This window comes from Oryzias latipes, chromosome 6 (genome assembly GCF_002234675.1).
Source record: "Oryzias latipes chromosome 6, ASM223467v1".
Taxonomy (NCBI): Eukaryota; Metazoa; Chordata; class Actinopteri; order Beloniformes; family Adrianichthyidae; genus Oryzias; species Oryzias latipes.
The window spans coordinates 393,339-415,734 of NC_019864.2; the positions used below are offsets into that span (position 1 = coordinate 393,339).

The 22,396-nt window shown below is 46.1% G+C and overlaps 1 protein-coding gene across 2 annotated transcripts in view; it reads right to left on the bottom strand.

The window, feature by feature from the left end:
• Nucleotides 1–38: 38 nt before the first annotated feature.
• The window catches only part of LOC101159313 (aryl hydrocarbon receptor nuclear translocator-like protein 1), a 32,529-nt gene continuing 10,171 nt past the window's right edge, over nt 39–22,396 (bottom strand). The window contains exons 2-20 of one of the 2 annotated variants that reach the window (XM_004084185.4): nt 19,813–19,964; nt 18,205–18,268; nt 17,251–17,398; nt 16,621–16,641; nt 16,404–16,439; nt 15,504–15,533; nt 14,023–14,180; nt 13,367–13,446; nt 13,194–13,286; nt 12,139–12,256; nt 11,589–11,738; nt 6,568–6,814; nt 5,526–5,632; nt 5,290–5,440; nt 5,137–5,216; nt 4,947–5,055; nt 3,220–3,313; nt 2,165–2,258; nt 1,902–2,094 (exon numbers count right to left, since the gene is read on the bottom strand). In XM_004084185.4, coding sequence (XP_004084233.1) covers nt 1,937–2,094; nt 2,165–2,258; nt 3,220–3,313; nt 4,947–5,055; nt 5,137–5,216; nt 5,290–5,440; nt 5,526–5,632; nt 6,568–6,814; nt 11,589–11,738; nt 12,139–12,256; nt 13,194–13,286; nt 13,367–13,446; nt 14,023–14,180; nt 15,504–15,533; nt 16,404–16,439; nt 16,621–16,641; nt 17,251–17,398; nt 18,205–18,250 — 1,920 coding nt within the window. In that variant the 5' untranslated portion in view covers nt 18,251–18,268; nt 19,813–19,964 and the 3' untranslated portion in view covers nt 1,902–1,936. Of the gene's footprint in view, nt 2,095–2,164; nt 2,259–3,219; nt 3,314–4,946; nt 5,217–5,289; nt 5,441–5,525; nt 5,633–6,567; nt 6,815–11,588; nt 11,739–12,138; nt 12,257–13,193; nt 13,287–13,366; nt 13,447–14,022; nt 14,181–15,503; nt 15,534–16,403; nt 16,440–16,620; nt 16,642–17,250; nt 17,399–18,204; nt 18,269–19,812; nt 19,965–22,396 lie in introns of both variants that reach the window. The other variant, XM_023955409.1, reaches the window with a different exon arrangement.

The window sequence follows — 22,396 nt, forward strand, 5'->3', positions numbered from 1 at the left end:
TTCCCTAATGAGAAAGAATCAAGCAGGGAATAAAACCCAACGACAGAAACAAATAATTTTATTTGAAAAATATTTCACTGCTGATACATACAATACACTCATCATACTCATATATTTGCATAAAGTATACTCTTCACATGATAATATTTATAGATTTGATACATTATTTCTTTTTTGGAGGGGGGGGCATCAACAAGGAGAACACTATTGTAGTGTGCAGAAACAGAAACCCACAAGAACAGAAGGACCTCAGCAGCTGCTGCCTGACTGGACGAATGTGGGGGAAAGGGGCGGGGCTTGAGCCAGCAACTGGGAAAGTGGGCCAAACGTGGGTTCTGGCTAGGCCTGGACCAGAACTGGACCAGAATTCCCCTGCAGGACCGCAGGTTTCAAATAGCTAGAAAAATTCCACCTTAAGGAAAGTCTTGATCACACGGCCGTAAATGGCTTTGATGCTCAGCCTCAGATCTCTGAAGACGAGGGTTTTAGAGTCTGTCAAATCAGCTTTTCTCTTTAGACTTTTCTCTTTAATATCTAAAAGCTATTTTTTCATTTTTCCACATTTTGCTGTAAAGCTTTTATTTTGACATCCAATTGCTTCCGCTCCCCCTCCCCCCAACATTCTCTCCAAAGCAAATCAACAGAGCTGGTGAGGTGAAGATCCCGCCCATCATCATCATCATCATCATCATCATCAAGAACATGTTTCTCCTGAGAGAAGCATATGTGCAGCTGCCAACCCCCCAGCTGTTACCCCCCCCACCCCCAGCTTAAACATCTGCTCATTCAGAAGTGCTGAAACTGTGGGATCATTTCTTAAGTTTTCTGAGGAAGATGAGGCATCAGCAGTCCCATCCCGAGGAGCCGACAGCCTGAAGTGCAGCGAGGAGGGAGGGGCTTAAGAGTAGGAGGCGTGGCCTCTGACAGGCAGCAGTGAAGCACCTCCTCCCAGAGGAGCAGTGAGGTCGGAGAAGTGTTCAAGGATATTCCTCATCCTCCAGGATGGGGGGGGGGGGGGTGCAACGAGGATCTGCTGTGGCAGAACAGCAGCTTTCTGTAGAGAAATGCAGCACCCCCCCCCCCCCCCCCCCCCCCCCAACAAACTTTTCAAGCTTGTTCTGATTTTAAGAATAAATCCAGATTTTTTTTCTGAAACTTCGTAAAAACAAAAGATCCCAGTTCCTCCAGATGAAGGCCTTCAGACGCCAGAACCCGACCGAGAGAACAGAGATCCAAGACAGAGAGACAGAACTCCAGGTGACAAATGTTCTCAGCGAGTTCAATCTGATGAGGTTCTAGACCAGAATGCTCCTCCTAAAGCTCCAGCAGGTGCACTGCAGGCTGCCAGCAGACTCAGAAAGAGCATCCGCTCCTGGGAATCTGGTTCCAGGAGGATGACGTGTAGTGCCGTTAGGAGCAAATGGGAAAGTAGTTTGACGAGGGAACAGCAGCTCTGTGGCTTCTTCTGACAGAAAGACCTCCACTCTGGAGAACGTTCCACACAGAGCTCCAGAGGACGGCGGCAGCCTTAGCCTGAGTCTACGCTAAAATGCAGAGGAGACGGCGGGATTCAGCTTCCAGAACACCTCAGGAGCCTGCCGCAGACCCGGAACGCCGGGCCCACTGCCAGGGTTCTGTTAGCACCACGGCTCTGGTGTTAAAGCGACACTGCAAGGATGAGAGCTGGTCTGCAGCAGGAACTCCTAGAAAATTCAGGTCCACCTACGAGGAATGATGAATAAAAAGTCAGAGCGAAATCTAAAAAGCCGTCCGGCCGGATCCAGGCTCTCTGAGAGATGCTCCCCTCTCTCATCCCTGTACAAATCTTTCGTATTTACAGACTGGTGGGGTGACAGTGGGGCTTTTCTGCAGTGTAGCTGTGTGCAGAGGGGGCAGGACACTCCTTCAGCGGCTCGGCTTCTTCTCTCTGCCTTCCTCACAAAGGCCAGGGCAGGTCGCTGAAGTCCACAGGGCCCCCCAGGCCGGCGTCCGCCTCCAGCAGGGACATGATGACCGCCATGGCCGCCTCGTCGTTGCTGGGGCTGCTGGAGCCGGGCTCATCCATGATGTCTAAACTCAGGTGGGAGTTGTCACCTGGACAGAGGAGGAGGAGGTCAGAAGCTACAGAAAGTTCTCAGAGGAGGAAGATTGCTGCTGGTCTTACTCATGATGGACTGGTTGGAGTACGGGTAGCCGACAGAATCCGGTCCAGGAATGATCCCCGTGCTCGGCAGCTCGGGGGTACCGCCGTTCTGGATCTGCAGAGGAGAACACGAGCATGAGGTCACGACTGACTGCAGCTGGATTCTAGGACGGATGTCAGCTGCAGATGATTCTGTTCTTCATCTCTGAACGTGGTGGAGCATGCAAGCTGGAGGCCTGCTGTCAAACCAGCATCAGCCCGCTCTCATGACACTGTTGCCATGACGACCACACCACAGAAGACACCCCCGCTGCAGTTATGCAGCTTTTTAAGGCGGGGACTTCCGGTCCAGATCGGATCCTGGTTCTGACTGGAATTGGGAGTCAATCGTCTCCTGTGTGTATGCATTCCTGCTGGTGCGTCCAACAGCGGCGTTGTAACGGCTGCAGGCGTTACCTGCTCCCCTCTGCCCCTCTGTGAGCTGCCCTCCGTGGCTGAGCAGCTGCTGCATGCCCTTCACTCTACCCCTCACCCCCCTGGTCAAAGCTGTATGTCACACATTCATACAGGATACCCTTTTTTTTTTAATGGCGGCTTTGCTGTTGGTTTCATCTCCATAGCAACCACTTTATGTTTTGCCTTCTGGGGGGTGACAGAAGGGTCCATGAAATCTTTAGAAGAATCATTTTTGGATTTCCTTAGCAACGTAAGGTTGCCGTCAACCCCGCCCACATCCCTAACGTGTTCATGTTGTTTTGTTCAGCCTGAGCCGATGATTCACTCACTGCATAGAAAACAATGCGAGGAACAGGAGAACGCCACGCTGTTCAAAAGCCACAAACGTTCAAAACAACATTTTCCCAAAGATGCTCGAGGAGTTAGGAGGTGAGATCAGAAAACCCTCTTTCCGAGGTCGAGGGTCAACAAAACTTTGGTTGTGGACTTAAGCTGGCAGGTAAAAATCACTTGAACTAAAGTTTTCTTTTCTGGTATTGTGGGAAAATATTTATATATAATAAAAAAATGAATACGTTTCCATGTGTGAGTGTGTGTGTGTGTGTGTCTGTGGTGTTCACCTTCTTGCCCCCGGGGGAACAGGAGTCAGGAGGAGGGGTGCTGGTCTTATTCAGAGGGCTGGAGCCACAGCTGGAGGGGGACGAGCCTCGAATCCTGGGGGAGAAGGGAAAGTTCTGTCAGCCTCAGAGGGAACGTCACAGAGGCGTTCAGCGGGACTGCGGGCAGACAGGATGGTCCTTCAGCGCCATCAGGACGCCGTCACGCCCCCGTCTGACGACGTCCACCCCCCAGGCTCACCGTCCAGAGCAGCTCGGCCGCACAGAGCACCCGCCTACCTTCTAATCTTGTCAGAGGTCTAAACATCAGCTCTGCTCAGATCAAATGAAGCTGTTTCAGAAGTTTTGTTTGAACCCACAGATAGATCACAGAGCAGTCTGGCTCCAAAGCTAAACAGGAGAAACTGGAGCTTTTTCTTTTTTTTCTCCTGGTCTCTGTTCTTCAGATCATGTTTCCACTTTCAGTATTCGACCAAAACCGCCAGAGAAGGAGCAGCAGGTGATCATTTCCCGGGTTTCAGATCTTTTTCTGGCATCATAAAAACAAACAGAAAGTTGCCCAAATGTAGCATGCGAGCGCAGACTCAGCTCTGTGACGAGGAAAAACACTTCCATCGCTGATGCTGAATGAGCTGGAAAAGGGGAACACTAGAAAATGTGTGCTGTAGCCTGATATTACAGGGAAAAGATACAATTTAAACAAATGTGTTAAAGAATGAAAAAAAAGAGAAAAACAATTGAGGAAACTCTTTAAAAGAAAAACTCAAATGATTAATAAAAAACCTAAAACATTAACTGTATATGAGAACTGGACTGAGTGACCCCTCCCCCTTGGCGTTCCAAACAGGAAGTCCCTGCTGGCTCCAAGAAACTTCTATAGAGAAATAAACAGCTTCTATAGGTCAGAATAAACATTCTTGATCTCATACCTTTTTAACATGTTTTAGTCAATCCTAATTGTTGTTTTTTTTCATGATATTTTTCTTTATTTGCAAGCTATGCAAGTAGTAAACGGACCAATGAGAAGGCCTAAAAAAAAAAAAAAGGTAGGTGGTCTCAAGTCCAACAATTGACAGATTTTTTTCCGTGTGGGAGTGGCCTTCCAACAAGCTCACTCCTGATTGGTGAGAGTGGTTGTCATAGAAATGTTGATGCGGACAGACTCGGACCAAACGCTGCTCACGTTCAACGTTCCGATGTATCTGAATCGCGGCAAAATGGCGACTGAACTGACTTCATTTGGTTGGAGCCGGAAGTAAACGTTTTCTACGTGACACTGTCGGACAGGAAGTCTGGGACCGTTTTGAAACATGTCAGGAACACGTGAAAAACACAACCGTGTCCGATAACAGAAGAACCTACGAAGTCAATGAACAATCCAGACACCATGAAAGTTATTGAACTAAACGTGAAGGAAGAAGCTTCAAACACCAGCAGGAAGGACAGCTGCTCAGTTTTACAGCCATTTCACATCAGTGATCATTGGTGAAGCTGTTGTTGCTTCCAGAACAACTTCAGGGCATCAAGCAAAGGGGGTGAAACGGGAAATTCTGGAGGAGAACTGGGAAAGCACTGGGGGAACGTTCCTCCATTTCCCTCATTTTTCCACCGGGCGGTGAAGCATGACTCGGCACAAAAACGAGCAGCCGGTTTCTGACTCGGCAAGCCGGTCTCCTTCACAAGCATCTCCTCCTTCCCCCCTCTGATCTGTGTCTCGGCTGTGCTCTCACTTTTGGAACTCCATCACTTCCTCCGCTATCATGCGGCCGATCTTCCCAGCTCCTGCCCTCGTTCCCCCGGGAATGCCGGGCACAGTTGGCAGCGCCCTCCGACCCCCACCTGCCAACCAGCACAAGGAGGTTAGTGATGAATCAGCAGCCGCTAGGGTTTGTCCTGAAAAACGTCCACGTTTTCCCTCACCTTCTGAGATCAGGACACTCTCCATACTCTGTGGGGAGGCAGCAGACTGAGGGTAATCTGATCCCTCCATCATGGGACACCTGCAGATAAAAGAGCGTCCATGACCCCCCCAGCAGCATCAACCGCAGCTTCTGTCTGGGAGCAGACACTTACGAAACAATGGTGTTGGTAGAGACGATGTACTCCACCTCCTTGGTCCAGGGGTTCATGAAGCTGAACCATCTGCTTCTCAACGTGATGAAGGAGCCGTCTTTGATTTTGAACTTGTAACAGTTGGTGTTGATCTTCTCCCTCATCTGCAGCACTGTGGACAGCAGGGAGGAGGAGGAGGTGGTTAGAACATGGCTGTGGGCGGCCCTGCAGCGCGCTCCTGCAGCCAAAGCGCTCACCTTGTCTGTGACACTCGGCCAGGTGGTTGATGTCGTCCTGATGGAAGTACTCGTAGAAGGAGGTTCCAAGCAGCTCCTGGGGCAGGTAAGCCAGGATAGCTGTGGCTCTGGAGGAGAAAACACCAAAGCTTTGGGTTAAAGAGCTTCACCAGATAAAATAGTCAAAGCAGATCAGAACATTTGGGTTTAGAAGATTGGTTCCTGTAACCAAGAACGATACAGTTTGAGAGCCTGTTATTCAACTTTGGTATGATACCAAAAACATGGAAAATGCGTACAAACTAAAGTTGGACTAAAAACCAGAGAGCGTTTTTCTGATGCTGAAGCAAATGTAGCCGTAACAGCAGAGACGCATCTGTTTTTGGAAGACCTCCTGCAGCTCCTCACTGCTTCCCCTTCACATTTCCAACCTTCTTCAGATTCACGCCACTGCACCCCTCAAATCCCAGCCTTCAAGAAAAACATACTCAGACCTTTCATCTTGTTGTGACAGAAACGCTCTAAGCTGTGGTTTAAAAGCACATTTTTTTGCATGAGTTTCATAACAATGAAGAACTTAGAAGAAGAAAGCCCAGATGATGGAAGGGAAAATGTTAAGCTGGACAGTCAACAGTCCCCGTCAGAGCGCCGGCTCTGCAACACGAACGCCATCCAGCCACCATGGCTGCTCCACTCAGACTGAAGAGACGCTTTCTGATCCACCCAGCAGGAAACTAACTAGCAGAACATCTGAGGTCATCTCCCATCCTTCAACCAGGCTGCATTGTCAGCGTTACACCTCCTTCAGTGTCAAACTCTGACTATCAGGGACATTTTTGACTTCCCAACAGGTGTGGAGCACATCTAGAAATCCACGATCTTAACCCCATAAATTCTTTATATACCAGCAATGGTTTGCGCAGAAATGGGGGTTTCCTGCTCTCATCCTCCGGGTTGTTCAGGCGGCATCATCTGATGGCTTCTCCAGTCTGAAGCTTTTCTGCTTCTGGACTTTACGTGTGACGGACACAAGTTCAACGTCCGACACCCTCTGTCCTCTTACCTCTGGTCCACAAAGACGAACTTCCCGTCGATGGCGTGCCGCGAGACATACTCGGTGGGCTTCACTCGGATGTCGGCGGGGCTCGGCTGGGGGACGATGTGGGGGTGAAGGCGGCCGATGGCCACCAGGCAGCTGAGGTTGCAGCCCTCGTTGTCCGGCTCGTTGTCCTCGTCCAGCCCCATCTTTGTGGGGGGCCAGCTCTTGAGGTAGCCCGTGCTGTGGATGGTGCAGAAGCTCTTACGGTCAGCTGGAAGGAGAGGAAGAGGAGGAATTGTGGTTATACGGGAGGTGAAGAAGTGCATTTGTGGCCCCCACAGCTCAAATTTACAAAATGACCCCCCCCCCCCCCCCCCCCCCCGCCTCTTTTAATCTGCTTTCATTCGTTTAAAACATCCAGAAAACAACCGGTTCAATCGAAGGAGGAAAAGTCTGACCGTCATTCCTCTTCTTTCCAGAGCAAACCTCCACCTCTCTAGATGTTCCTCCACCTTTTCATGTTTTTTTCTGACTATAAAATGATTCAAATTTGGCACAAGACTGCACATAAAAAACAAAAATATAGATGTAATAAAATGATTAGAGCTTTCTGATGGATGGGGCAGAGGAACAACAGGTTCCTGGAGACAGCATGGGCTGCAGGTGATCCTTACAACCGCTTTAAATGGAAAGAGACCCGCTTGATGCAGACAAAAGCTTGTTGTGATCACATGCAGAACATGTGGTGGATGCACAGCTGTCATGAATGCTCCTCTGCAGCGTTCATAACTTCTGCCATACGGCAGAATAATAATGGAGTGGATTTATCTGCACTTTTCCAGACGCTCAAAGCGTTGACAATGTGTCCATTATTCATTTACTACTCATTCATGGTGATGCTAACTACTGATGTAGCCACAGCTGCAATGGGGGAGGCCGACAGAGGCGTGGCTGCCAGTTTACGCCTACGGCCCCCCTGACCATCACCGGGACAATCATACACACTCACACACCAGTGGAGCCACACTGGAGGCAGGGAGAGTAAAGCGACAAGGACATAGCAACAGTTGTGTCGGGGATCGAACCACCGACCCCTCCATCATTGGACGACCTGCTCAACCGCCTGAGCCACTGCAGCCCTAGGTATGAACCTTATGAACGGGCGTCACCTGCTTCTTCCTACTGGAAAACTGTCTTGGAGAATGCAAAACTTAAACCATACTGCCTCTACATTAAAATGATGCAAATGAGTAGAATTATCTGAAAGTGAAACTGAAGCATGAGTGTAACACTTAGAAGATAACAGCAGATCAGAAAAGCTGAAATGAGGAGCCCCTTTATCTGACAAACTGCATCATCCTGCCAAGTATGACAAAAGGGATTTCACATAAAATGGTACTGCGTGAAGACACACAAAGCTGCACAAAGCCACATAAAGCTGTTCTAGGCTGCATGATGCTGTTCTAGGCTGCATGAAGCTGTTCTAGGCTGCATGATGCTGTTCTAGGCTGCATGAAGCTGTTCTAGGCTGCATGAAGCTGTTCTAGGCTGCATGAAGCTGTTCTAGGCTGCATGAAGCTGTTCTAGGCTGCATGATGCTGTTCTAGGCTGCATGATGCTGTTCTAGGCTGCATGAAGCTGTTCTAGGCTGCATAAAGCTGTTCTAGGCTGCATAAAGCTGTTCTAGGCTGCATAAAGCTGTTCTAGGCTGCATGATGCTGTTCTAGGCTGCACGAAGCTGTTCTAGGCTGCATGATGCTGTTCTAGGCTGCATGAAGCTGTTCTAGGCTGCATGAAGCTGTTCTAGGCTGCATGAAGCTGTTCTAGGCTGCATGAAGCTGTTCTAGGCTGCATGATGCTGTTCTAGGCTGCATAAAGCTGTTCTAGGCTGCATAAAGCTGTTCTAGGCTGCATGATGCTGTTCTAGGCTGCATGATGCTGTTCTAGGCTGCATAAAGCTGTTCTAGGCTGCATAACGCTGTTCTAGGCTGCATAAAGCTGTTCTAGGCTGCATAAAGCTGTTCTAGGCTACATGAAGTTGTTCTAGGCTACATGAAGTTGTTCTAGGCTACATGAAGTTGTTCTAGGCTACATGAAGTTGTTCTAGGCTACATGAAGCTGTTCTAGCCTGCATAAAGCTGTTCTAGGCTGAATAATGCTGTTCTAGGCTGCATAAAGCTGTTCTAGGCTGAATAAAGCTGTTCTAGGCTGAATAATGCTGTTCTAGGCTGCATGAAGTTGTTCTAGCCTGCATAACGCTGTTCTAGGCTGCATAAAGCTGTTCTAGGCTGCATAAAGCTGTTCTAGGCTGCATAATGCTGTTCTAGGCTGCATAACGCTGTTCTAGGCTGCATAACGCTGTTCTAGGCTGCATAAAGCTGTTCTAGGCTGCATAAAGCTGTTCTAGGCTGCATAAAGCTGTTCTAGGCTGCATAAAGCTGTTCTAGGCTGCATAAAGCTGTTCTAGGCTGCATGAAGTTGTTCTAGGCTGCATGAAGTTGTTCTAGGCTGCATAACGCTGTTCTAGGCTGCATAAAGCTGTTCTAGGCTGCTTAACGCTGTTCTAGGCTGCTTAACGCTGTTCTAGGCTGCTTAACGCTGTTCTAGGCTGCATAACGCTGTTGTAGGCTGCATAACGCTGTTGTAGGCTGCATAACGCTGTTGTAGGCTGCTTAACGCTGTTCTAGGCTGCTTAACGCTGTTCTAGGCTGCATAACGCTGTTCTAGGCTGCATAACGCTGTTCTAGGCTGCATAACGCTGTTCTAGGCTGCATTACGCTGTTCTAGGCTGCATGAAGTTGTTCTAGGCTGCATAACGCTGTTCTAGGCTGCATGATGCTGTTCTAGGCTGCATGATGCTGTTCTAGGCTGCATGATGCTGTTCTAGGCTGCATGAAGCTGTTCTAGGCTGCATAAAGCTGTTCTAGGCTGCATAAAGCTGTTCTAGGCTGCATAAAGCTGTTCTAGGCTGCATGATGCTGTTCTAGGCTGCACGAAGCTGTTCTAGGCTGCACGATGCTGTTCTAGGCTGCATGAAGCTGTTCTAGGCTGCATGAAGCTGTTCTAGGCTGCATGAAGCTGTTCTAGGCTGCATGAAGCTGTTCTAGGCTGCATGATGCTGTTCTAGGCTGCATAAAGCTGTTCTAGGCTGCATAAAGCTGTTCTAGGCTGCATGATGCTGTTCTAGGCTGCATGATGCTGTTCTAGGCTGCATAAAGCTGTTCTAGGCTGCATAACGCTGTTCTAGGCTGCATAAAGCTGTTCTAGGCTGCATAAAGCTGTTCTAGGCTACATGAAGTTGTTCTAGGCTACATGAAGTTGTTCTAGGCTACATGAAGTTGTTCTAGGCTACATGAAGTTGTTCTAGGCTACATGAAGTTGTTCTAGCCTGCATAAAGCTGTTCTAGGCTGAATAATGCTGTTCTAGGCTGCATAAAGCTGTTCTAGGCTGAATAAAGCTGTTCTAGGCTGAATAATGCTGTTCTAGGCTGCATGAAGTTGTTCTAGCCTGCATAACGCTGTTCTAGGCTGCATAAAGCTGTTCTAGGCTGCATAAAGCTGTTCTAGGCTGCATAATGCTGTTCTAGGCTGCATAACGCTGTTCTAGGCTGCATAACGCTGTTCTAGGCTGCATAAAGCTGTTCTAGGCTGCATAAAGCTGTTCTAGGCTGCATAAAGCTGTTCTAGGCTGCATAAAGCTGTTCTAGGCTGCATTACGCTGTTCTAGGCTGCATTACGCTGTTCTAGGCTGCATTACGCTGTTCTAGGCTGCATAACGCTGTTCTAGGCTGCATAACGCTGTTCTAGGCTGCATTACGCTGTTCTAGGCTGCATTACGCTGTTCTAGGCTGCATTACGCTGTTCTAGGCTGCATTACGCTGTTCTAGGCTGCATAACGCTGTTCTAGGCTGCATAACGCTGTTCTAGGCTGCATAACGCTGTTCTAGGCTGCATAACGCTGTTCTAGGCTGCATAACGCTGTTCTAGGCTGCATAAAGCTGTTCTAGGCTGCTTAACGCTGTTCTAGGCTGCTTAACGCTGTTCTAGGCTGCATGAAGTTGTTCTAGGCTGCATGAAGTTGTTCTAGGCTGCATAACGCTGTTGTAGGCTGCTTAACGCTGTTCTAGGCTGCTTAACGCTGTTCTAGGCTGCATAACGCTGTTCTAGGCTGCATAACGCTGTTCTAGGCTGCATAACGCTGTTCTAGGCTGCATTACGCTGTTCTAGGCTGCATAACGCTGTTCTAGGCTGCATTACGCTGTTCTAGGCTGCATTACGCTGTTCTAGGCTGCATTACGCTGTTCTAGGCTGCATTACGCTGTTCTAGGCTGCATAACGCTGTTCTAGGCTGCATAACGCTGTTCTAGGCTGCATAACGCTGTTCTAGGCTGCATAACGCTGTTCTAGGCTGCATAAAGCTTTTCTAGGCTGCATCAAGCTGTTCTAGGCTGCATAAAGCTTTTCTAGGCTGCATAAAGCTTTTCTAGGCTGCTTTGATGGTTTTCTGGATCCTCCAGGGTCAGTAATTGGAGTAAAACACCATCAGTAGCCGAGGACATCAAACCATCACATTCATCCATCTATGCCAACAAGAAGCAGAACATTTCTACACTGTCTCTATAAAGAACCTTTTACACTACAAGACAATGATTTTTCACTGGAGAAGACTAAAGATTCGAAGATGGTGGATGAATGAATCCCTCGGTTGGTCTTCACTGAAAAAAACTATGAACTTCAAGAAAAATATCAGATTTGCTTGCAGGCTTGCAGAGTTCTGTTTTTTTTCTCCTCTGTGTTCTGCTTTGGGACTGTGTGTGGATAGATGTAGAACCCACATTAAGAAGGCAAACCTCCCCGGTTGAGTAAGAGAAAGCTTCTTATGCCGGTGAGGCGTGATTCCTTATGGCGTGTTCAATCAGAAGCGCTTCAAATAGACAGACAGCAGGAGGCGGAGGGCCAGGTTTCACTTCAGTAAAAGGAGTTTGTGAGGCCTGAGAGGAACAGCGTCAGCCCGGAGCAGGACAGTGACATGTTTTTAAAGACACCTTTTTTCTTGGAGCAGGTGGAGGGGAAGTCTTTATCCTCCACTTTGACCGACGGCCGGTTGCACTTCATTCTGCAGAAAAAGGACCGTCTGGCTCCGGAGCACAGTCGAGATGGACCCGGGGTGATGTCTGTCTTCACAGGAAGTCCAGCTGAAAACACAACACACGCTCCATCAGGACTGAGGCCAACCTTCTTCACATCACAGAGAGCTGACACCACTGAGGCTTCTGTGTGTTCTTAACACCCCATTTCTGTCTGGGGTAGGAAAACGCGTGTCTTCACAACCTTTATTCTGACATCTGCTTCCACATAAACATAGTTCAAGGGAAGCTGGGATGCAGAAACTCTCTGAATGATGCTTTTTAGCGTTACCATGACAACAACAATGTTGAAAACAAACACCATCAGCTGACAGCTGTTGTTTTTGGGCCTTGAGACCTCAGCGTTCTGTGTTTTCTAGGAATGATTAGGACAGCCACAGACTGACGGTAAAGTCAAGGACAGAAAAATAGATGGAGCCGCTTCAACTTGAAGGTCATCCATGCTTACTTTTTGCGTCGATGAGCCTCTCTCGGGGGGCCGTGTCTGAGGACGACAACTGCTCTTTGACTTTGGCAATGTCCTTGGGATGCAGGTAGTCGAACAGGCTCTGACCTATCAGGTCGTTCTGGAGATGAGAGGAAGAGAAGAAAGTAAAGATGTTAATGCGGCCTCTGCTGGTCCCGTTTTCTCCTGATAGACTCATCTGTTCATGCAGGGATGAGATCTTCCTTTGCCCTTTGGATTTCATGTCTTTAGCCGTTCCAACCATACAGGCGTGTAAACGTTTAGCTCCTGTCCATTTCATAATCAGCTTCTGGGTTCATTTTATCATTTTTGAAATATTTAGCTGCTTAAGGCTAAATAAAAACAAGGAGGAATAATCTCAAGATTTCAAAAACTTGAAGAACTTCAACTGTTCAGCGACAAAGATCCTTTAGACTTTGAACAAGCAGACATTTTCACTGACATTAGACTTTTAGAGCTATCATTCTGAGGGAAGTTTGTCATCTAGACACTTTATCATTTCAAGAACAAAACCCTTTTTTCAGCTCATTTCTCACTTGTCCCAACAGTTTTGTCAGCAGCTGTGGGTTTATTGACTTTTGACCTTTCAACATGTCTGCTATTGTGGTTTGTGTTAATACATTGAAAGTTTGATCAGAAAACCTCCTAAAGGATCGGCTCAGCTGTCAGCACTCGCTCACACATGCATCGTCACAGGAAACGCTTTCTGGGCGTGTCAGCTGTTAGAAGCCAGAGTGAAACCATCAGCTACTGTGACCCAGAGAAAGCACATGCAGAGTTCCTGCAACTATTCTGCCGACCGTCAGGTCTATCCTGGTCTCAGCCACACTTCCCGTCCTGAGAAATACCTGATAACTGTGAGGCTTCATTCCAGATCCTCTCCTTTGTGGAGGATCACAAGTTCCAAGAATAATTCCACTTTCAGTCGGAGTGACCTACATTTACTTCCAGCTGGAAATTCAAGTCCTTCAGAGTGGAGAGGCTGAAAACAGCTGGAGAGGAACAAAGAGGAATGTTCTGGAATGCAGCCTGCTCACCTGGCTGTAGTTGAGGATCTTGAACACAGATTCGGAAACAAAGAGGATCTTTCCGCGATCGCAGCCCACGACAAACAGGAAGCCATCAGCTGCCTGCATTTTCCAAACAGACACGTGGGTTGGGTTTTTAAACATGGAGGTTTGTTTGCCAAATGCAGCAGTCCTGCACTTACCCTCAGTATTAAATGCTTCAGTTCATCGTCTGAAAGGAAGGCCGGCTTGTAGTTTGCTTCTGTGTACGGGTTGGCTGCACCTGCAAACACAGAGGTTTTACCTGGGCGTGCTCGCACAGGCCCCGCCCACCACTGCTGCAGGAATTCATCAATACTGAACGCAGTTCTAATCTAAGCCAGACCACTGGAATATCAGGCCACACTCCAAAATCCACACAATGTTTGTGCAGCTGCTGACTCCTTCGCCAGAAACCATTACATCCTTGCAAAGATTCCAAACCTGGTTTTTGAACATTCAACATATTTGACCAGGATTATGGTTTTCTTTTAGCTTCTCTTTGCTCTACACCTTTCCAAGTTTTTCTCAAAAACAGCACAGTCAAGAGTTTTTTGATCTCATTAAGAGACCCAGAAATAGGGAGATTGAATCAAATCACTTGCTCCAAACTCTTGATGATAAAAAAACTTGATGAAAAACAAAACAAAAAACTCAAATTGCTGCAATATATGGTTCAATTTTAAAGATGTTTTAAATTTCAATAAAAGTAGACTAGTTGGACTGGCATTGTCAATAAGATGGAAACCATCCATCAGTGAATGAGGGTTATTTCCCGCGGCACACACACACTGGTCTACAATACTGAGTGCGTTCAAACCTCTGAGCGTCTTCATGTGTTGCACCGCCATCCGCAGCACGGTGAGCTTGTCCAACTTGCGGGACATGGCGTTGCACGTTGGCACCAGTGACGCCAGCTCATCGATAAAGCTGTTCATCTTGTCCCTGCGCCGTTTCTCGATCTGACTGTGAGCTTCTCTGCAGAGCAGAAAGCAAAAGCACATTGCATCAAAGAACAAACGCACTCCACTCCATAACCAGCTGGTTCTGACACAGGAAACGTGTCATTAGTCTGAGAGCAAAACTATGCAGGTCAGAAATGAACACATCAGCCGTTTCTTTGAGATTCCAACAGTAAGTGCTTACATTGAAGTATGTTTGCTTTGAGGAAAATGATGGCTGAAGATGAAGATGGCTCCCACATAAGAATAAAAACCAGCAACCTCGGTCTATACCCAACATTTCTGTTCCTGCATCACGGAACCTTTAGGAACCAAATGGGTTTGGGTCACAGTTCAGCTGATAAAAAAAAAGAGCCAGCTTTGATCCACTCCCCAAACACGACACACCCCTCTCCTCTGACATCAGCTGGTATGACAGGCAACCCAGAATCATGGAGTGAAGAGGATTAGACTTGATCAACATCCCATAAAGCATGAGAACATGGTTAAACTGTCAAAACCCCTTCACTGCAAAAAAAAAAACTGCTGGTTCTACTCTGCCGTTCTCTGGTTTCAACTTTCGGGGCCATATTTTGTGTGGGACCCCTGCGTGCCCCTCAGGTTTGCCCATTTTTTACCCGCAGACGGCCCTGATCCACCCGTAAGGGCATTTGTGATAAAACCTTTAGAGGTTTACCTTCACCTCCATCCCAACATATTCCTTAACAACAACAAGGAAGGAGAATTTGATGTAAGGGTTAATGGCCGACGAAGTGTGCGTTATTACTTTTTAACGCACGCCGTGGAAGCCGCGAAGTGCGTTAAGAAGTAATGACGCACACTTCGAAAACCATAAACCCGCTTATACCATGGTCACTTACAGAAGCAATACATATTAACCTGTTTTAAGTCCATTATTCTTGTTTTTTTTCCCCGATTTGGATCGCTTTTCTCACAAAAAGCGGACTTTTGTTACGTGATGCGCCGCATCACGCAACAAATACTCCGCGTTGTGCAGCACCACCGCAGTCAAGATTCAGCAATATATAAATGCTGATCTTTCCCATGGGTTGAATAAAGCATCAGTTCAGAGAGAAAGTTCTCCTCTTACCGCTTGTTTTTGTCCAAATGATGAAGAAAAAGGTTGTTTTAAAGAAGCCGGCGCAGTGACACAGAACATTTAAGCTAGGTGACCGGAACTTCTTTTTTCACCGTGCGATTATCAGGTTTTAATTCACACCCAGCAGCCAATCAGAATCGAGTATTCACCCGGACCATGGTATAAGCCATCATAAACCGCCATGGCGGATCCAGCCACACATCCAGGTAATGACAAACAACAGCAGAGGATTTCTCCTACCTGGCATTTTTAATCCTGCCCTGCTGGTCACTGGAAGAGAAAAAAAACAGGAGGGTGAGGATGGGGGAGTAACGGGGCCAAAGTTAGCCCTCAACTCTGTCACTGATTATGCAACACATGGTTTTATTTAGGTTCAGTGTGGTGACCCATGTTCAAGTGTGACTTGGTTTTAACCCCTTTGACCTCCTTCCCAGCATGCCCAACTAAGCAAGCCTAATAAAGAGGGACAACAGCACACCTCCAGCAGCCAAACCATGACAACTGCTGCTGTCTGGCACACAGAACTGCAGGGACTGGAAGCCCTGAGTCTCAATTGAAGATTACCTCCCACACTGCAACTAACCCCGACTAAAAGATCTGACATCTCTTCTCCCAAAAGCTCATCGGTCCTGAAACACTGATGCCTGGAAACCAGTCTGACTCAGCAAATCCTTCCTGTGTGCAACAGGATCTGCTTAGACTTTTGTCCTCTTGAAAAAACCTTCAATTTCATTTTTTATGCAAGAGCCAATGCAGCTGTTGTTCCTAAGCATGATCTTGTATGCAAATGTCCCAGCAACTGTGGGGACAAACGCTCCCATTGGAAAAAGCTGCAGTCTTTCTTCTTTAAAAATGTGCTTTTTGAGCAGATTCAAGCCAACGTTGGTTTATTTTTGATGCAATTTGACCAGAAATTACATTTTTAGTACAAAAATAAACTGGATTTAATAAAGGTTCCATTTCAGACAAAACATTGAGAAAAATCTGTCCTTACTAAAAATGCCCTGAAATGAATTTTTCCCTGCTAGAACTCTGATTTTAACCATTTGAAACAAGTGGTTTTTGTACCTTTTCTGCTCTCAAAAGAGACACTTCTGTATCAACTAAAACGAATCAACGACCATGGCAACGAATGCTTACCTTCCTAGTTTATCCTTCTCTGGGTCCATGTCACTGCTAGAGGGGGGGGGGACAAAAGATTTGGGTTCAAATAATGACCCGAGCCATCAACTCAACCACAGCACAGAGAAAAGGATGCAGGGGGCTAGTTTTTTTTTGTTTTTTTAAGTCCACACAATATGTTTACAGTTCAACATCAAATAATCATCTATGAACATGAACGCATGCTTGGACTTACTCAAAGGAAAAGCCATCGATTCTGAAAAACAAAAGAGGAATCCGTCATTAAAGGCGATTCACTGATACAAGCAACACATGGAAGAAAGAAAAAGAAGACAAATAAATCCTTATTTTCTGCACCAGTAACCTCTAGATTTCTCAGCTAACCCTTTACACATGTAGTCACAGGGCTAAGTAGAGTTAAAAACCTTGGCAATGTGACCCAAAATGTGGACGCCAGGTCATAAGAGGTTAAACAACTCAATTCTTTGAAAATAAACAATGTGTTCTTTTTCCCCCCGGTCTGTCTCTCACAGTTGAAGTGTTTCTATGATGAATATTACAGACTAAAAAATACAGACCATAATTTAAGTCAAACAACTTGTGTGAAAAATACTGTTTTGCTCCACTGTACACCAAAAGGTCAAGAGATAAATCTGAAGATGTTTTCCTCTCCTTTTGGATTCTTCGATGCTCTTTTTTTTCATCATTCTGTCACATATTTTGCATTATTTCTTTATTTTTTAGCCCGGCCCCTTTAACTGTTTGTCTGCAAATGTAAACGCCAAAACAAACAAACAAAAAAAACTGCTCAAAGACTTTAGTCTGATGCCATTAAATCTGTGTTTGTGCCTCTTTTTGCCCTTACTGGTAGTCGGTGGTGCTGCCTTTCCTCTTGCGGGTGTAGTCCATGCCAGGCGTGCTGATGGAGCTGGAGATGAGGTCAGTGGAGCCTGGAGACATGAAGTCAGTAATGGTAGACGAGATGTCCATCCGCTGGTCGGCCATCAGGTCATCTGCAGAAGAAGCTCAGGTTAGAGGAGCTGAAAAAGCGCCGGCTGTAACGGACTGTGACGGACAGCTCACTAAAGGCAGAACTAACTGAACATTGGTGAGCAGCCAGTTATTCCAACAGTGGAGAGTTCACATTGGTGAACAATATAGGAAAACAACCACAAAGTTGGTTTTTAAAAAATGACAACAACCAAGAGATGCTGAAGTTTGATTAAAGCCTGAAAAAGCTGAAATAACGAAGAAACCTTCAAACTACCGTCATTTGTTTGACAGTAAATCTGCTGAAGAAGTTGAACACATCCAAACATGTTACAGACCCACGCCCATCATTTATTTTCAAAGCGTTCCCAGTGGTCTAGTAACTGTGATTAAGCCGTTTTTAGCCAAAATCAAAACGCTTTCTAGGACATATTTTCTGCAGAGCGGCAGGAGCTCACTGGAAATGTGCCTTCAGGTCAGGCTAAAAGCTTAAAGCTTAAAGCACCCAGCAACCTACGTCACAAATACAATCAAACAGCTTTTTGGTAAGCTTTTGGTTCACAACCATTTGAATACAGAAATGCACTTTTAAACGTTTTTTATACATGTCCTCCATCATGAGAAAAACGCCACAAACAACACTTTCATTGGAGTGGGTCTATTTAAAGGAAGAATAACAATATGATACCATATGCTTTGTAACAGAAAGGGCTCTACAAATAAAGTTGAATTTAAACAAAGTGCCTGGATAAATGCTGAATTACCTGACTAATATTCATCTATTAACATTTTATTATTCAACACAGTATAGCTGATAAAAGTGACTCACCACAGATGTTTATCATATCGTCAGTGTTAAAGTCATCTCCTTCCATTCACCCTCAAGCCCAGAACTGTAAAGACACCAAATCCGTCTGTTTTAAAGCCTTCTCCCACATGTGCCACGTTACCGGTCCGGCCTCCTTCAGGCACAGGTCACAGGCCTGCAGGGCTGCTCCTGCTCACACGGTCAAGGGTTTGGAAAACGTGCCAGGTGAGGCGTCACACCTGCAGCTGTGTGAAAAGCTTGATAAGCAAATGCTTTAAAAAGACTGAGAGGATCCTGTGGTGTGAAGAGCAATAATGAGCATAACTGGGATCAAATCTAAACCTTTCAACCTCAGCTAAACCACACATTAGATCAAATACAGAGGGATCCATGGGATCAGGCAGAGACACATCAGCAGCTCCTCTGCTTTGGTCACCTTTAAATCAAATGACAAATGTTTGTATTCCTGCGATCTGCCGCGTTCTGTGGAAAAGCTGATCAGTAAAAAAAAAAGCAGCATATGGTTGGCGTCAGCATGGACACCACGCCATCTGGGTTTAGTGCAGAGTCAGGATAAACAGGAAGACACAAGTAACTGAATTTGACTCCCATTATGTCCCTAGCATATGTAGGTCAGGCCATATCGGTCACATGAAAGCCGGCTCAGTCAGCTGAGATTCTTTTGTGTGCATCAACTTGTGCATTTCACTCACATACGTGTGCTCCTAAACACTGTGGTTCCTCACCGAATTTCAAGCAGATTCACAGTCTGAAGAACAGGAAATGCCTTTTTCGCCTTGACAGTCCAATCACTTCACCCAAAAAGCTGTTGTGTGTGAAAAGCTGCAGTGCAGCTGACGTGACTCACACGGTAGCTGGTGGTTGTTCAACATTTGCACAATGGAAAGGTGACATTACACGCATAGCAATGAAAACACTGTTGGTGGAGGTGATGGAGAGCAGCTCCAGATGGTAAACAGGATTTTAAAAAAACAACATGCATTAAAGATGAAATAGAAAAGGATTCATCTTTACAAAATGCAAATACTGGTGTCTGTTCAAGTGTTGCAACGTTCACAACATCAATAAACCGAGAACTGGAGCTAAACGCAGGGACCAAGCTGGTTACCAGCTTTCTACAATCAACCGATTTCCTTCTAAATGAAGGAATTTTACAGGTTTCAGCTCCTTTAACCGTTTCAACATGCTGGTTTTCTCGTCGCAGAGGCAGACACTGACGAAGGTCCTCTTTAAAACTTCCTGTTATCCTAACACTGCCTCCACATCAGGGTGTGTCTGAACACCGTCACACAACGTCAACAGACAAACCCAAGACAAGTCAGTCCCATTCAAATCTTTGCTTTGGGAAACGTCAGTCAGCCGCCACACAGCTGTTCTTCATGGATCGTTGTGTAATGTGCGAGCAGAGCCGGACATTTCCACCATTTCTTCATGTGTAAAGATCTTCGTGTGACATCTGGCTGCATGAAAGTGATGAATGAATGGAGGCACGCCTATATTTCCTCTGCAGCAGCTTAAATGAGTCACACTAATGTTAAATATATACCAGTTCACAGCTGCCCCTGTAATATGAGCGCAAAAAAAGAAGAAGATTGTTGCCGTGGGTACCTGGATAGGAAACTGGAGAAGGCGTCCTGGACTGGCCTGATATTGTCTGGACCGGCCTAGTGGGCTCCGTTCCGATCTGGTTTCAGTTTGGTTTGGTTCAGCTCGACCCGGTGTCATTCGATCTTTAAGCAGCTGCAGTGACCGGTCCTCCTCTGTAAAGGAGGAGAAACCCGTCAGCTGAATAAAATGTAAACAAGGTTGAACAAAACAGATTACAAATGTAAACCATTGACTGTATATGAGAACTAGACTGAGAGACTCCTCCCCCCGTGGCGTTCCAAACAGGAAGTGCCTGTGAAACAAACAGAATAACCACTCTTCCTCTGATACATTTTCTTGGTATTCCTCATTTTTTTCACGATATTTTTTTCTGTAGCGAAAGTTATTCAAGTTCTGAACAGACCAATCAGATGCCTCATTAAACGCATGCAGTCTCACATCCAACATTCAAAACGTTTGACTTGGCTTTGTCCGAATTCCCTCCCGAATCCCTACCACTAAAAGACTATATAGTGCGGGATTAGGGCTGCACGTTATGAGGAAAACTCGCGATATGAGATATTAGTGATCAATATTGGGATGACGGTATAACATGCGATAAATGAACAAATAGCAAAAACAACAAAAACATTTCCATTTCACTGCAAAATTTTAATTTAAATAAGCGTCAACATACCTCAAATTATTCCCAAAATGACCCTCGTCTAACTAGGAGGGCGACATCTAACATAAAAGCTCCACCCAATTGGTCAACAACGTGAAGAGCTTTCTGATTGGTCAGATGCATAAAGGGATTTATTCAATTCATTAAATGCTTCAAGTTGCCATAAGATTTTTTAGCACATTTAAGGTTTACCATTTATTGTAATTTTCTCCGACTTTTGCGATATGGATATTGCACAGCTTGAAATCGCGAGAACGATAAATTTGCGATTAATTGTGCAGGACTATGCGGGATCATCTAGTGTCCTATTAGCCACCAAGCTCACTACACTTTTTTGTTTTGTTTTTGCTTTCAAGTGGTAAGGGTGGGTGGGGCCTTCCACCACGCCCGCTCCTAATTGGTGTAAGTGGTTGTCATTAAAATGTGGACTCAAACGGAATTAGACCAATCATTGCTATGTCTGGCTCCAACCTGGCCGTCTCCATATCTTAAAGAAATGCCGAGTAAATTGACAATTTGGTTGGATTCTAATGTAAACCATTTTTTATGGATGATGTCACACCCAAGGCCACTTTACAGTCCCAGTCACACAGACACACATTCACACACACATTCGCACACTGGTGGCGGCTCCGCTGCCAAACACTGGCGCCAACCTTCCACCAGAGGCAAGAAGGGGTTCAGTGTCTTACCCAAGGACACTTCGACACTACGACAAGGCGGGATTCGAACCCGCAATATTACGATTGGAGGTCAACCGCCCTACTATTGCACCACGGCCGCTAGGCCTGCACAATATACCGCAAATTTATCGTCATCGCAATATCCAGCTCTGCAATATGCATATCGCAAAAGACGGCGAATATCGCAATAAATCGCAAACCCAAAATGTGTTAAAACAATCTTCTAGCAGCTTGAAGCATTTAACGAATCAAATAAATCCCTTTATGCTTTGACCAATCAGATGGACGCCTTTAACACTGTTATCTTGCTATATGGGCGGCCGTGGTGCAGCAGTAGGGCGGTTGACCCATGATCGTAAGATTGCAGGTTCAATTCCCGCCTTGCACGCCCATGTGTCGAAGTGTCCTTGGGCAAGACACTGAACCCCACCTTGCCTCTGGTGGGAGGTTGGCGCCGGTGTTCGGCAGCGCAGTGTGTGAATGTGTGTGTGCATGGGTGAATGAGACTGTGACTATAAAGCCCTTTGGGCCTTCGAAAGAGGGTAGAAAGCGCTATATAAGTATACGCCATTTACGATTTTACCATACGCCATATGGATGATCAGTAGGGACACCCTAATGACCAAAATGTTGTCAAAAAGTGAAGTGGATTGCTGAGCTTTCCAGGAAAATTTGAGTTTAATTTGTTCATGCAGCTGAATGCAAAACTCCCATGCTTGGTATGTCATCAACAGGTCACAGTGTTCAAAGAATACAACATTCAGCACCACTATGAGACTCACCATAAAGAAAAGTTTCACCATTTGCAGTTAAGAAAAGAGAAGAATTACCAACTATTAGCTGGACTGAAAAACAACCGTTTGCATTCACTGCAGCATTGACATGATGAAGCAGTGACAGCTACCTTATTTGTAAACACGTTGGTGCAAACGTCCAAACCCTCTTCAGAGGGGAACCTGTGCCCCCAAAAAGCAGTCGACCTTTGAGTCTGTCAGGATTACCATTACAGATACAACATCTCTGAGGAGACTTGGACACTAAATGAAGGAATCCAGTCATTTATTGTATTTTCGGTTGCTATTGATGCAAACACCAACATCACATATATAAATATATATATATACAACTGTGCATATTTATTAGAGGTGTTGAAGAGACCGCCACAGCTGAGTTTCTTGAGTTGTTGGACAGGACAACAACTGATGACATAGTCAGCTCTCTAGTTATCCATTGTCAA